This window comes from Papaver somniferum, unplaced genomic scaffold (genome assembly GCF_003573695.1).
Source record: "Papaver somniferum cultivar HN1 unplaced genomic scaffold, ASM357369v1 unplaced-scaffold_15, whole genome shotgun sequence".
NCBI classification, from domain to species: Eukaryota; Viridiplantae; Streptophyta; class Magnoliopsida; order Ranunculales; family Papaveraceae; genus Papaver; species Papaver somniferum.
The window spans coordinates 4,758,570-4,774,048 of record NW_020624376.1 but is presented as its reverse complement, the minus strand read 5'-3'; the positions used below and the strand labels follow the sequence as shown (position 1 = coordinate 4,774,048).

Below are 15,479 nucleotides of genomic sequence, written 5' to 3'. Positions count from 1 at the left end.
GATGTATGCAAATAAAATAACTAGGGTTTGAAAAGATTAAGTGGATAATTAAACACAAAAGAAATAACCACACGAATTTCGGGAATGAAAAGGTGAAGCTAGGGTTACTAATGGATTTGTAAAGATGATCGATGCATGCAAAAGTTTAGGTGATAGAAAAGCTTTGATGGATAACGTGATATGTGGAGATGCGTAACTGTTATGTATATGCAAGTAAAATAACTAGGTGATATATATGATCAATGGTGGCGTAATTAACTGACTGACAAACAACAACTGTGACATACTACCAGCAGCATAAGATCTTACACAAATAATGTGAGCCCGATAGTGGTTGCAGCAGAACTTATTGGCACCGGAGAAGCTTATTTGAAATTTAATTGTGACAACCTGATGCGTTTTTTTTCCCTCCTTTTTTTTTTATGGATACGGTGAAAGATGGTGGTGGTGATAATGGTCGTGGCGACGATGGTCGATGATGATGATAGTCGCGTAAGATGGATAAGAGAGAACTTGCTCTGATACCAATTGATAAAAAACGATTTTTTTCTTGATCAACGACCAGCAGCTCAAGGTCAAAAGGTTATGATTCAAAAAAATCAATAAACCAAAGAATAGCAATTTGCTTAATAATTTTCTTGTTATGATTAATCAACTGATAAGGTCTATTTATAGGCTACATTACTTGGAAAATAAGAAAATAATAATACTCCTAAAATACTATTCCAAACAAATATAAACTCTAAATAAAATAATTAAAATATAATAAAATACCTAAATAAATATATTTTCTCTAATAATAAATAATTTATGCTTATCCAATGTCTTGTGCCTCCGTTGGACTTATGTGCTCGTTGCGCCATTCACTTGCTATCCAGGGTGACTTCCACAATCCTGAGAGACTTGACCCGTATAAAGGATCATATGTGCCAAATATGCCTGAGTGACGCATGGGGTCAACACCGTTGACATGTTTCTTAAAACATCGTTTTATCATATTATTACACAACATCAAAGTTCAATTGTATCACAACTTTGACAACAATACTATAGTGATATGTATCACTCCCCCTTAGTCAATACTTCATCTCACATGAAAACCACCCCCCCTTACATAATGATCCGTAAACCATATGTATTTGTAGTGTGAACTAAACATTAACTCTCCCCCTTTTTGTCAATATAAATTGACAAAGGTGCGAAAACTAGTGGGATCCTAAGGAAATTTCCATAGAGATACTTCATGACCAAAAGAGAACCACATATCAACTTTGTTTAGATGCAATCATATAGCCGAAGCTAAATGCATTCATCAAGGAGTTTATAAAGATACAAGATAACCCCTATAATATTCCAAAGACGCACTCCCCACAAAGATATGACAATTAAGCAGAAGTTCAGATAAAAATTCTTCCCCATAAAATGTCGTTCCCGAAAGAACAACAAGAGCGACCTTACTTTCACAAGATAAGAAGGATTTCGTTGGACATTAACAAATCACATGAAATATGAATCTGTATCCAAAATACTTAATTAAATTAACCACAAGAGAACCCATGATTAATTTAATCGGAAATGCTCAACATAAGAAAACTTACGGAGCTGCACAGTATTTACACAAAGAAGTGGATCATGAAAACCAATAATGCGGAATATTCAAAGATTATTCTATTTTTCATTAGTATTTGCATAGAGACATATAATAGACTTAATCTTTGTAAACAAAAGTTCATCCTATCTTCCATCAATATTTGCATCATGACATAATAGGCTTAACTTTTGTTTGTGAAAAGTTCATTCAATCTTTTATCAATATTTGCATAATGACATACGAAAGACTTAACTTTTGACCACGTACGGGACAATCATAGTTCACGGACGCAAACACACATGTCCCATAACAAGTTGCAATATACGAAACCATAAAGATTAATTCTGCAAAATCATCTTCCAAATAAACTTTAGAATTTAAATAAATAAATCTAAACACATTACAAGATGAAAAACGTTTGAAATAGATATGTGTACTCACAATAATGGCTATTCCAAACCCTAGTTATCCTTCTTAAAACACAAGAATAAATTCTCATAAGAAGTTTCCTAAACAAATTGAAACATCAAGAGACAAGGAGTTTATCATCATCTTCATCATCGGAGACCATCCAAGAGGCTTGATAATATCCATATCTTCCTTGATTTCGGGAAACTTAGTTGCAATCAAACATAATTGTTCTTGCACATAATTTACCCTTGAATTAATCTTACTCACACCCTTGTGAATTTGTTAAAGAAGACTCAAGGTGATAAGATCACAAGAATCGTCAAAGAATCACATCTTTGTATTTTGCACATATTCTCCTTCAAACGTTTAAAAGTACAGGGGCAAACAAGTTTGGGTGTTCCAAGAGAGTTTCCGATTGGAGCAATAGAGTTTGCATGGAAAATATTTCCAATCAAGAAAGGAAAGCCTAACTTCTTGTTGGGTGAAGTCATCGAAACCATTTGAAAAATGATAAATCCATAAATATCGAGACTTGGGGTACCCAATTCAAGGAAATAAACCAACTCCGCAAACTCACGACTCCAACGAGAATTTTTAATTATGGAGGGATAAAGATTAGAGATACCAAGCTTTCCTAACGACATCAAAGCAAAACTAAGATAATTAGTAGGAACTGTTCCTTCATTCCAATTAACACTCTTGCCACAAAGACCATGTGAGATCGTTTCATATGATGGTTTTTCATCACTTGGCCTAGGAAGGCGAAAATTATCCAAAGTAATTTTGGTAATCTTTGTAATCAACTCTCTATTAACAAGAATCCTTTCTTTATTTATCATGGTCTTGAATGCCATGTCAACAAGATTAACATCATGGATGTTAGCATAGAAGATTCTTGTGAGATTATCAAAACCTTCACTAAGACCATTAAAGATGTTTCCAAGATTAAATTTCTCAAAACACACCAAACCTTCTTTATGACCACTTACCATATCCAACTTCTTTTCTAGAATAAAACCACTGGAAGAAATCCTTTCAAAGATCATACTACTAGAATCATTGACAAATCTAATTCTGATAGAGTCTTGATTTTGAGGAACAGTCATGCTAGAGGATGATGAATCCAAAGTTTTTGAAACCTTCTTCGAAGCCTTGAAATTTCCCATGAGACCTAGAAATTGAGAGTAAAAGGGAATGAAGAACTTACTTGATTTCCTCGATGATGAATGAAATCCTTAGTTACTTATGAATCTCCAAGGATGAATTTTAATGGAGATACTACATGAACCCTAGAAATGTTCACATACGAGGACAAGAGAAAGAAAAAGAAAGGTATGTGTACCTTAGTTCTTATAGACCAAAGAATGGGCTTGGACCCGTTCATGATCCGTGACCCACAAAAAAGAAAGCAAGATTTCTTAAAACGTTTACCAACCAAGGTTCGCACACTGAGGGAATCATTACAGTGCAATAAAAGAATAGTAGAGAGACTACACCACTTTTAACTAACCTTGCGAAGAAAAAAAGATTACAAAATAAATTAACCCAGACAAAATACTCAACCGTTACTTGCCCCACTTCAAGTTATATACAAATGGGTAAAGCCAAGCTTGTTACCAAGTGGAAAGAAGTGCAGAGTGATCCTTCTGCAACTTTTCCGGTAGATATTTGTGACATGTGCCACGTGTATAATCATAGTAATGATGATACTCAGGGTTAATAGAATTTTTTAAATCCTTTTTCCTATGACCAAGGAACGACGTTTTCTGACCATTAGAACCTACACAAAACTCACCAGAGATTTTTTTATCAATTTCATATGAGTTGGTAGGAAACATAGTTCTTACACGGGATTTTTCAGGCACAAAACTTTTATCAGAACGATTTAATTCCTTAATCGAATTAAGTTTTTCTAAGAATTTAAAAACGCTTTCAAACGCTTTAAATAGATCTTTGTCAATTGATCCATCGCGATAGTATCCCTCAAAAAGATTAAGAGTTAATCTAGTGAGATTCCTATCTTTGAGAGTTGACCACGTTTTCTCGAACAATTTTTATTATAAGAACTTTTAATTTTTTTCTTAGACTGTTCCTCATCATCCAAGTTTTCCAAAGTCTTAGATGGAGTGAAATTATCTTGAGAGGCCGGAGATCTTATGGATAATAAGCTCTGAACAATCTTTAAGAAATTATGGCCTACGTTACAGATGCCAAGAGCAAGTTTCCCAATGAGATTTCACATAGGGACAGACTTTAGGGATCAGTCAAACACAAACTTATTAGGTTTATAGTGTTTGCCTGCTTTGATACCAATTGAAAAAGCGGGGGTCTAACAACCACACCCAATATTTCGCTTAACAATCTGTATGGACAAACTCCAATATAATTTCAAGAGAATCAACTAGACAGTCAGACTCAATCTCAAGAAAAGTATATCCAAGAGTTGTATCTCAACTTCTCAATTCAATATGCAATCAAAAAAATAAGAATTTACGAGCCCGATTGAATATAAGAGAAATAACTTGAACGGTACCAAAGACCAATGTTCAAGGATCAATCAATTTCAATCAACAACCAAAGGTTGGATTTACCAATTGATCGATTCAACGCACAACCTGTGATATTTCAATTATATAACAAAATATAATGCGGAAAAGAAAAAACACAAACACCATAAGTTTTGTTAACGAGGAAACCGAAGATACAGAAAAACGCTGGGACCTTGTCCACATTTGAACACCACCCTGGGACCTAGCCGCTAGAGACACTAGCCTACTCCAAGTTGACTTCGGACTGGAATGTAGTTGAGGCCTAATCAAGGTACAGTTGTGTTCCTTATGCCTCCCGAACCACGTTGGATTCTGCGCATTTGATTCCCTTAGTTGACCTCACCCACAACTAAGAGTTGCTACAACCCAAAATGGAAGACTTGATAAACAAATTTGTATCACACAGAAAAATCTATTGTATAGATAAATCTGCTTCCACATATATACCTATGAGTTTTGTTCCGTCTTTTGATAAATCAAGGGGAACATGAACCAATTGATAAACCAGACTTATATTCCCGAAGAACAACCTAGTATTATCAATCACCTCACAATAATCTTAATCGATTAACGAAACAAGATATTGTGGAATCACAAACGATGAGACAAAGATGTTTGTGACTACTATTCAATCTTGCCTATCGGAGAATAAATCTCGAGCAAATCTTAAAGAAGATAGTACTCAATCACGATAGAAAACATCAACGTCAGAACACGCAACTACAAATAAATTTTTTGGGTCTGGCTTCACAATCCCAATGAAGTTGTTAAGTCGTTAACCTACAGGGTTTCGTGAAAAACATAAGCTTAAAGGAGAATCGACTCTAGTCGCAAATACTATCACACAGGAGGTGTGGGGATTAGGTTTCCCAATTGCTAGAGTTCTCCTTTATATAATCTTCAAATCAGGGTTTGCAATCAATGTTACCTTGGTAACAAAGCATTCAATATTCACCGTAAAATGAAAACCTGATTAGATTCAAGTTAATATCTTTCAACTGTTAGACCGAACTTAGCTTGTTATACAAAATGAAATGTAGCGTCATTTAGATAAAGGTAACCGTACCTAAACGTGTACACTTAGTTGGTTCAACAATAGATAACCAATGGTTAGCCATATGAGCACTTTCATATTAACCTTATTCATCTTTATCATAACTAGTTCAAATGACTCAAATGAAACTAGTTAGGGAGTTGTTCAATTGTTTATATTCTCATAGAAGTATACAAGACACAATTGAAGCAAAATCGATTTTGATTCACTCGAATTATTTCATGAAATTATAGCCACGGTTTGCAAAAGATTGCATTCCTTATTATATAAATGTATTAGTTCATGAACAAACTGATTTTATAACATAACCTACTTAAGTATGCAAACGGGTACGCATACCTAAGTAGCCGGACTGAGGTGAAAAAATTTATAGGTTAGTTTGGATTGTGAATCGATGTCGACTTAGAGGAGAAACAAATGTTGATGTTGTATTGCCAGCTCAGTAAAAATGACGAAGATGAAAAAATACAAATTTTTCTTACAAAACTCATCATATAATTCTTAAAGAGTTTTTGACAATCGTATGGACTTAAAAACATATATCGTGTGAAGAAGAGAAAACCAAAGGCTACTTTTCTCTTATAAATATAAAGAGTGGTTTTACACGCACCAAAAAATTTGGCCATGTTAAAGCCGACCGTCGCAAATAAAGTTGGTAGTCCTGTCCCCGCCCATATGTGGATTAGCAGGGCCCACGTTTTGCATTTCGGTTGTTAAAATGTTCATTTTTCTTTATTTGTTTAGGTTTTTAGATGAATTGATCAAAATATCCCTTAAAAGTCAATGGACTAAGCTGACATGAGACCACCTAAAAGAGATCATGATTTTTTTCTCTTTAAAGTATCAAAAAGTCTTGATGGACCGCCCCAAAAACTATCAAAAAAACCCGTCAAGACACATAATATGCAGGCCCCTGTTAAACTCCCGAGGGGCAGGCTCCACAAGAGACCACAGATTTTGAAAATCTACGAGGGGCGATTTTTTGTGATGATTTGGTGGGCGGTTCGTTAAGAACGGCTGTTAAAGTATCAAAAACTAACAGACCTTTAATTGGAAATATAGAAATAACCCCACCAAAAAAATTCTCGTAATTTTAACTCTCTTGTGATTCATTGGAACGTTTGGAAAAAGTTAAATTCGAGAATTTTCAACAATAAAACACAATCAGACTTTTCTGCTAGTTTATAACATTATGTATGACGGAGGGACCATAGACACTTTTATATGCACAGTATCATACACGATTTGTTCCAGTTTTTGCATAAAACTTAAACAACGATGAGCTTAACTATAATATTTTGAGAATATGTTTTTTCCTAGTAAGACTTTATATGCTTACTAAAAATGAGCGCAATCGGAAAAACATAAAAATGAGTTGATATATGAATAAATTGGACTCTAGTATTTATTAACTTGGCAAATTTTAGGGCTACTGAACAAAATAAATGGTTACTTGAAGTTGTTTCTAAAGCCCTCTATCCAACTATTTTTTATAATGGATAAAATCCCCTTAACTAAGGAAAAACTGGAAAGCCTTAATAATTTGTGGATTTGACGATCAGAGTACACAATCAGTTTTTTAAGATATGGTTACCGTCGCATACATTTGACTAAAATATATACTATAGATGTAATTGCGCACATTATCTCATGATATATATATAGGATGGTAGAACCATTTATTCCGTGAAAAGAAAACACACAGAGAATACATAGATAAAACATGCATGATGCTGTACTAGATAGAACTAATTATAAGATCTAATCTAAACTGTTCTTTTCTTAATATTCACTTGCAATCCATTCTTCATATAAAGGGTTGTCCCCTGTTTAGGGCAAACATGATGACCTTCCACCACCTCAATATGGAAATTGAATAGCACAGCTGCAACAACAGACTTCATTTGTGTAAATGATGCATCTTTACCTAAACAACTTCTTGCCCCAATGTTGAACGCCAAGAATCTGGATGTTTGATCAGTAATTAGCTTCCCATTTTCAGCTATCCATCTCTCTGGCCTAAATTCAAAACAACTTTCACCCCAAATCCATGGCATTCTTCCTACTGAATAGATTGAAAGTAGTATCTCCATTCCAGGAGTCACCACACTCCCATCGGGAAGTACATCTTTCTTGACAACAGATTTTCGGTTGAGAGGAAGTGGTGGGTATAACCTTAGGGATTCACATAAAGCCGCATGCAAATAAACCAATCCTTTTAAGTCATCTGAACGGAAAACCCATGGCCATCTATTGGTTGTACTTCTGCTTGTAATCAAAGACGATTTCAACTCTTCCAAGATCTTTGCTTCGACAAAAGGTGTTGTTGACACTAACCAGAAAAAATAAGTGAGAGCTGATTTGATTGTATCTCGTCCTGCCAAGAATAAATTTAGCATTTCATCTTTAAGATAATTGTCTTTCTTAGCCAAAGAAGCAAAAATACTAGTACTATCTGCTAAAGCTTTTATGTAAATAGATAAGAGATGGTCAGTTTGAACTCCCGCAAGCAAGTCTGCTTTCTTTTGAAGAATGTATTCTCCATAGTATTCATTTACCATTTTTAGAGCTTTAATCATCACTCCCTCGTTACCAATTCTCAACAGACGCTGTAATTTCCAGACAAATCGAGGCACTATGTTCCTATTCACTAAGGCGCGTTGTCCAGCATCAGTAGCCTCAGCCATCTCATTTGAAGGAAAACTCATGTCGAGATAGTTTTCATACCTCCCGAAAATCATACCCATATTAATATCGTAAGCATATCTGGAAAAAACATCTTGTAAGTCAATGCTGAACCCTTCTTCGGCTACATGTGCTAAAAGTGGGATTAACTGTTCTTCTACCACCTTACGGCTTGTCTCAGCAACTAGAGCTTTAAATTCTCCTAATCTCAACCCTGCATGAGCCAATTTTCTTTGTAGCCTCCAAGTATCAGAATCCACATTAAAGATCCCAACACCAAGTGTTTCGAAAATTTCTCTAAAACTTTCTCCTTTCGGGAAATTTTCCAAGTTGGTTTTGAGTATGTACTCTAAGTTATCAGGGTGACAGGTTACGAGAAATTTATACCTTGAGAGCATAGGTCCATCCATATAAAACGAACCTCTGCCAGTTCCAAGTGAACTGAAAACTTCCGTCGCCCACTCGAATACACGGTCGGAGTTCCATAATAAAGATGGAATTGAGCCCAAGAAAATCCAGTATTCTATGGCTTGGCTGGAGTGTTTGAAGTACAAACCAAGAGTGAGGAAGCAAAGGAAAACACCACAAATTACAGGATATATGCTCCAAGTGAAAGGTGAAAAAGATCGAAGATTCGTAAAATCCATATAGAATTAGTGTAAGAGAGAGTGAGTAACAATGAGATTTTTTTAAAATTTTTGTTTCTTAGTTAACAATGATAAAATACGAAATAGGATGTAACTATATCTGAAGGGATATAATTATTTGTTGCACCATTTAAGGATATCTATAAATGCTTAACTAAATGTAGGACATTTAGAGCTACCAAGATACAGTACAATTAAGTTCCAACTATATTCAGAAATATTAGATGAAGAGTGAATTGGCTGTCAGGGTTGCACCCTTAAGGGTAAGTGAATAGGAGCCATACCTGAATGTGGCGTGCCATCGAATAAAAAATTTGTTATTCATCCATATTCATGGAATGGGTGTCGAATTGCCAAAACTGATATTATCAATTTTAGATTTATATTTTTTGCTTGTTGTAAGTCACTCTTCTACTTGGTTCATGCCAATGTGTTCACTTTGTGCTTCTTATGGTTTGCTATTTCTGGAGAGTTTTAGAACCGGTCTGTCAAGAACTGTTTAACTCTTTTCACCTTCGAGACAACTTTTTTTCTTCATCAGCTGGGAATCATCTTATCGTGATGTTCAAGACAACATTTCATAATTAAGTCACTTCTTTTTATCAGATAATTACAAGGTGATCCAGTAATTCTAAAGTTTCCTTGAAGCACTTTAGCTAAAAGCATGCTCTCTGGAATGTCCAACGGTACCCTGTAATCTTCCACGATGGTTTTCAAAAAGAACCCATGCTATTGTGGTGTCCATTGAAGACATATGCTTTCAAAAACATATCTTACTTCATACCTAGCCATTGTTTGAATTTTCTTGGAGCACGAGTCCTCTCTCATTAATATAATCATATATCATTTTTTTTCATGCCAATTTCGGTTTGGATCAAGTCGGTCTCGTGTCTACACTTCATTAGACATTCATTGACGATCACATGCTTAAGAGCATCCGTTGATAATTGTTGAAGCAATATTGCTAGAGCTTCATCGTCGACAAATTCTTTCTTTATCGATCAAAAAAAAAAAAGAATGTTTCAAAATTGATTTCACATGTCAATCTCAAATAAGCATGCATGAAACTCATGTTGTACCTTACAACAACAATATTGATTTCAATTTTTCGGTAGGTGCATGTAATTCAATTCATTCAAGATTCAACAACAACTAGATTTATTCATCACCAATACATCACAAACTACTACAATAATCATGGGATTTAACTACTTCTACCCGTGGACATTTTATTGAAATTAGACATTTTTATATAGAAACATATTATTGAGATACCCTTTCCCTTTCCCTTAACCTTACCATTAACCCATTCATCATTCTAAAGTTTATTGCTGGTGCTGGCACAATATTCTGACCCTCTAAAACTTCAAGATGGAAGTTATAAATTATAGCTGAAGAAACTAATTTCATCAACACGAAAGCCATGTCTTTCCCAATACAGTTCCTAGGACCTAGGCTGAATGAGAAAAACTTAGACATGGTTTCAGGATTTAACTTGCCATCTTCACCGATCCATCTTTCCGGCTTGAATTCCAAACAATCCTTCCCCCATACACATTCCATCCTTCCCATGGCGTATAAAGAGATTATAACTGTCATCCCTGGGCACACTTCTGTTCCATCAGGAAATACATCATTATTTGTGGAAGTTTTGCGGAGAAGAGGAACGGCCGGGTAAAGTCTTAGTGATTCACATATGGCTGCATGAAGATACACCATCCATGTTTGGTCAACTGCATCAAACATCACAGGATGCTTCTTCTCCATTTTATTAATCTTCTTGGATATGATCACAAGCTCAAGTTCTTCAAGTATCTTTGCCTCTGCAGATGGGTTCTTAAAAATCAACCAGAAGAACCAAGAAAGAGTGGACCCTGTTGAATCACGTCCAGCGATGAGGAAATTAATACAAGTGTCTCTAAAGAACTTGTCAGTGCACATCTTCGACAACATCAGTTCATCCTTTTCACCATCTTTAATACTCATGTATACATCTAGTAGACCATTTTCTTCATGTTCATTTACGTTCGTACTTCCTTTAGCCACCATTGTTTCTCTTTTAGCTTTAATGTACTTTGATATGTGACGATCTATAATTTTCCATGCTGCCTCCAACTTCTTCTCGTTACTACCGATCTTCAAACGTCGAGACAACTTCCACCATGAGATAGGTACCACATGTCTATAGAATATAGCCTCTGATGCATCGTTCATGGCTTTTCCGAACTCATTTGGTGGAAGGCTGATTGAAAGATAACTAGACCTTTTACCAAAGATGATGTCAATGGAAGTATCAAGCATGTACCTCATGAGCACATCTTGTAAATCCACAACCGATGAGTCTTTAGAGAAGTATGATAACAGAGGCAGCAATGAATCTTGAACTACCTTCAAACCCTTATGAGAAATGATATTACGAACTGTCTTCGAGTTAAACGTCAAACGTGAAACCCTTCTTTGTGCCGTCCAAAAATTTGACGCGGCGGTGAGGAGTCCGTCACCAAATATATCGAACGCATCGCTGTAGTCTTGTCTGTCACTGAAGTTATTGTAATTAGTAGCAAGTATATACTTAGCATTACGAGGATCGCATGTGTATACAATCTCAAGTCGTCTAAAAAAAGGTCCTCTTCCGACGATCGTGCTACCACATGCTTTCGAGATATCAACGGTCCAATCGTGAATGCGGTGTGCGTTAAAGATGATTGACAGGAGCTTACCTATATTAGGCCATCTGAGTATGAGCTTGTAATGTATGAAATACCATAGAGCGGATAAAATCAAGCAAAACAAGAGTACAAGTACTGAATTGTAAGATTCTTTGCATTTCTGGTTAAGCTTAGTGTATTGGGAATCCATGTTTTTTGTTCTGTGAGTTCTAGCTCTGAAGCAGGAAATCGTTTTTATGGACAAAATGAGAAAGCAATGCAGTTGTAATAAGACCCCATTTAGTAAATGTTTCTTCCTGGTTAGTTGAGAATTTATTTCCCGGTTGGTAACTGTCATCAGTAGATAAACACTCTTCCGGTACCTCCCAACTTCTACTAATAATAACAAGCGTTGTACGCGTTTTCCAGCATCAGTAGCCTCAGCCATCTCATTTGAAAGAAAACTCATGTCGAGATAGTTTTCGTAGCTCCCGAAAATCATACCCATATTAATATCGTAAGAATATCTGGAAAAAACATCTTGTAAGTCAATGCTGAACCCTTCTTCGGCTACATGTGCTAAAAGTGGGATTAACTGTTCTTCTACCACCTTACGGCTTTGTAGGAGTAAAATATCGCACACGTTAGTAATCAAGCAAAGTAAAGAGTACAACCTAAGCGAAGAGCGTCGCACACAACAAAGTTGAGATGACGCACCAGATGATGTCAGCAAAGTCACGAGTGAAGTACGAAGAACTGTGCGAAGAAGTATTTTATGCGAAGATGAGCGGTTGTATATGAGCGAATGTGTCGCATAGTGATCCCGAAAATAGTGGGTATCTTAGCTGTTATCCACTACGTAAAATTCTATATAAAGGAGGGAGGTCATTACTTGTGGTGTTCTAGGATAAGTCTTGGTCAAGAAATAGAGAGAGAGACGGAAAGTGAATCTAGGTTTCAAGTAAAATTGTTGTAATACTTGAATCTATCTTGTAAACATTCTCAATATTCAATTAACCAAATAAGAATCCATAATGATCACTTAGAAATTGGATTAGTTTGAGTGGAGTGTAGTTGTAAGAAATCTTACAACTACATTTTTGGCGCTAGAAACAGCTCTGGATGATAATTTCTGTTAATAGATCTGAAACTTTTAGGGAAATTAAGGAAGAATCATAAGGAATCCATGAAGACAACACGGATCATACCAATTCAAGGAACAAGCAGGGATATACAGTGTAATAGTATAACTAGAGTATCAATTTCAAAGGAAGATTTTCAAGCAACAATAACAGTGAGAATTCATAAAAGAAATTATGAAGGAAAGAAGATAGAGACGGTAGACAAAGAATTTCCATTACAAGAGTGGGAAAAAGTAAAGATTACTTTGCGGCGGATGAAATTCCAGAAGAAAACTTACAACGAATAGATCCATTGGTCATAATGGTCACAGCTGAGTGAGAAAAAATTATTGGAAAACAAAGGGGATTTGAAGGATGGGCGATCGATAGAACATTGATAGATACAGGCAGCGCAGTTGATGTATTATTTTATTGCACATTCAAAGCAATGGGATATGAAGATGCATAAATGATACCTACATCCTATAATGTTCATGGATTCAGTAGAACAATTACAAAGCCGAAAGGAGAAATCGTTATGCGAATATTACTGGGAGAGGTTCAAACAAAGATAACACTGTGTGTGATTGACATTGAGTCACCATACAACATGTTGTTGGGACGACCATGGATATATGGACTCAAGGCTGTAACGTCAACATTACATCAGTGTATTAGATTCCCAATTCCAAGTGGTATAGGTGAAATCAGAGGAGATGTTAAGGTTGCGAATACTTGTAACAAAATAGATGTGCAAAATTATGAAGGACGAGCAAAGAAGTGAAAACATCAATGGAGAAAAGCAAAAGAACAAAGGAAAGAAGAGGAATTTCGAATATACATGATCAGAGCGAAAGAGGGAAAAGGATTACCAGGCGGAGAACCAGCGAAGGAAGGTAGGCAAATTAAAGAAATCAAGAAACCAACACCTATGTGGGAACCAAAAGTGAATTTTACTGCAGTGGAACCAACAAAAGAAATAAACGTAGGAACTGAAGAAGAACCAAAAATATTAAGAATTGGAACTAAAATGGATAAGGAAGAAGAGGAATAAACGATAAGCATTCTGCGAGAATATAATGATATTTTCGCATGGAGTATGGAAGAAATGCCAGGAATAGATTCGTCTGTCGCATGTCATAAATTAGACATTAAGAAGAATGTAAATTCACTACAACAAACAACAACATTTCTGACATTATAATCCCAACAGAAAAAAAAAATGTTGTAAAAGTTCGGCATTTGTGAAGTTTTGTACGTGGTGGATATACAATGTTAGTTAAGTCCCAAAAAAAAATGTCAAACATGTTAATTTGGTGGACTCGTGTTGGTGCGTAAAAGATATTCATTTAAAATTTAAATTAATAAAAAATGATTAATTGATTACTAGTCATTCATATCTAGCCAACATGTGAACTTGGTGAACCCATGGGTTGGTTAACGTGTACACGTTCACCATTTTTAATCGCAAGTTCCTTCCTTTAACTTCGGTCAACAAAAATCTCGCCCATGAATTTTTATTTTCCAAATCTCAACTGCTGAAAGGGGAAGTTATATGCCGTAAGGCCCGCAACTTTCTTAATTCAGTTATTTTATTCTATTCAAAGAAAAATACTTCATATTTTCTTGAGGTAAAATTTGTGTTGACGGAGTAGTCTAAAATCTCTAACACATTATCTTCTTCTATATTTCCTTCTTCTGAGCCCCCGGCATGTAATCAAAATCAGCCGCCTTCATCACCACCATATCTTGTTTATCCCGTCGTATTGATTCTGGTTAAAAACACATCACATAGATCGAAGCAATTTGAAGGTAGTCGTTTTGTTTGATTTTTTCGTTACGCTGGTCTTCTTAATTGTTCTCAACTTTTTGGTTTTTTTTCTTCTCCTAGATCGAATCAGGAAACAAGTAATGGGATGAAATATTAGAATACTTGGATGGCTTAAAAATTGAAGATCTAATCTATGTGCAAATAGGTATTGCTTCTATTTGTTCCTTAGATCCGTGAAAATTGTTATTGATTTATATACACGGGCCTTTGAGTTTTTTCATGTTTGCAGGTGAAATTCATGCAATTCCTTTTTACAGGTACTAATCCTCCTTAAAGAAACAGACAAATATATTTTAGTCTCATTTTCCAAAAGTCAACTTCAACTCAAGGAACCGGTTGATGATCAAGGGCTGCAATGACTAGTATGAGGATTTGAATCAAATTTTGGTTGAAAAGATCTAATACGCTTCATTGATTAAAGAAATCACTTTACATCTAAAATGTATTAATATTTGGTTCAACAACATTTGGAGATCTTATATTCTTTGTACAAGTTGATTAGTTATCTTTAATCATTGGTTAATTCTGATGTTCTTTGTACAAGTTTATTGTTGATTTGTAATCATTAGTTAAATTGTTAAAATAATTTGTTGAATATGAATATGATCATTTTCTCGTTCGTGTTCAACTTGTTCAATGGCTTGATTTGCATAATTTTAATTTACTTCCACAAAGAAAAAAATTATTGTGAAAAAAAACATATTGTAAATAATTTATTAATGATCAAAAAAATAAAATCATTTTATTAATAAAATGAAAAAACAGTTTTTGTGACACGTAAACTATATTTGTGATAGAAAATGTTGCTACAAAAGTTTCTAAGCATAAGTGACGCTTTTGGCGTCGGACAGATTATTTGCAACATCTGTTTTTGTAACGCATTGACCGACAATCGGAAAACGTCACAAGAATATATTTGTGACGCAAAATCAAACATTTGTG

The 15,479-nt window shown here is 35.2% G+C and overlaps 2 protein-coding genes and 1 long non-coding RNA gene across 3 annotated transcripts; 1 reads left to right on the top strand and 2 right to left on the bottom strand.

Moving 5' to 3' along the window:
* Positions 1–7,371: 7,371 nt before the first annotated feature.
* On the bottom strand, positions 7,372–8,937 carry LOC113335726 (alkane hydroxylase MAH1-like). Its single transcript, XM_026581741.1, has one exon. It carries the CDS (start codon positions 8,935–8,937, stop codon positions 7,372–7,374), a length of 1,566 nt encoding a protein of 521 aa, XP_026437526.1.
* Positions 8,938–10,200: 1,263 nt separating this feature from the next.
* Positions 10,201–11,796, bottom strand: LOC113335725 (alkane hydroxylase MAH1-like). Its single transcript, XM_026581740.1, has one exon. It carries the CDS (start codon positions 11,794–11,796, stop codon positions 10,201–10,203), a length of 1,596 nt encoding a protein of 531 aa, XP_026437525.1.
* A 2,441-nt stretch (positions 11,797–14,237) lies between these two features.
* On the top strand, positions 14,238–15,156 carry LOC113335520. The gene is made up of 3 exons (XR_003353393.1): positions 14,238–14,518; positions 14,598–14,682; positions 14,767–15,156. It is a non-coding gene; the product is annotated as an uncharacterized LOC113335520 (long non-coding RNA).
* The last annotated feature ends 323 nt before the right edge of the window (positions 15,157–15,479 follow it).

Excerpts from the sequence above, each read along its gene's own strand:
- LOC113335726 (XM_026581741.1), bottom strand. The coding sequence starts at position 8,937 with ATGGATTTTACGAATCTTCGATCTTTTTCACCTTTCACTTGGAGCATA.
- LOC113335725 (XM_026581740.1), bottom strand. The coding sequence starts at position 11,796 with ATGGATTCCCAATACACTAAGCTTAACCAGAAATGCAAAGAATCTTAC.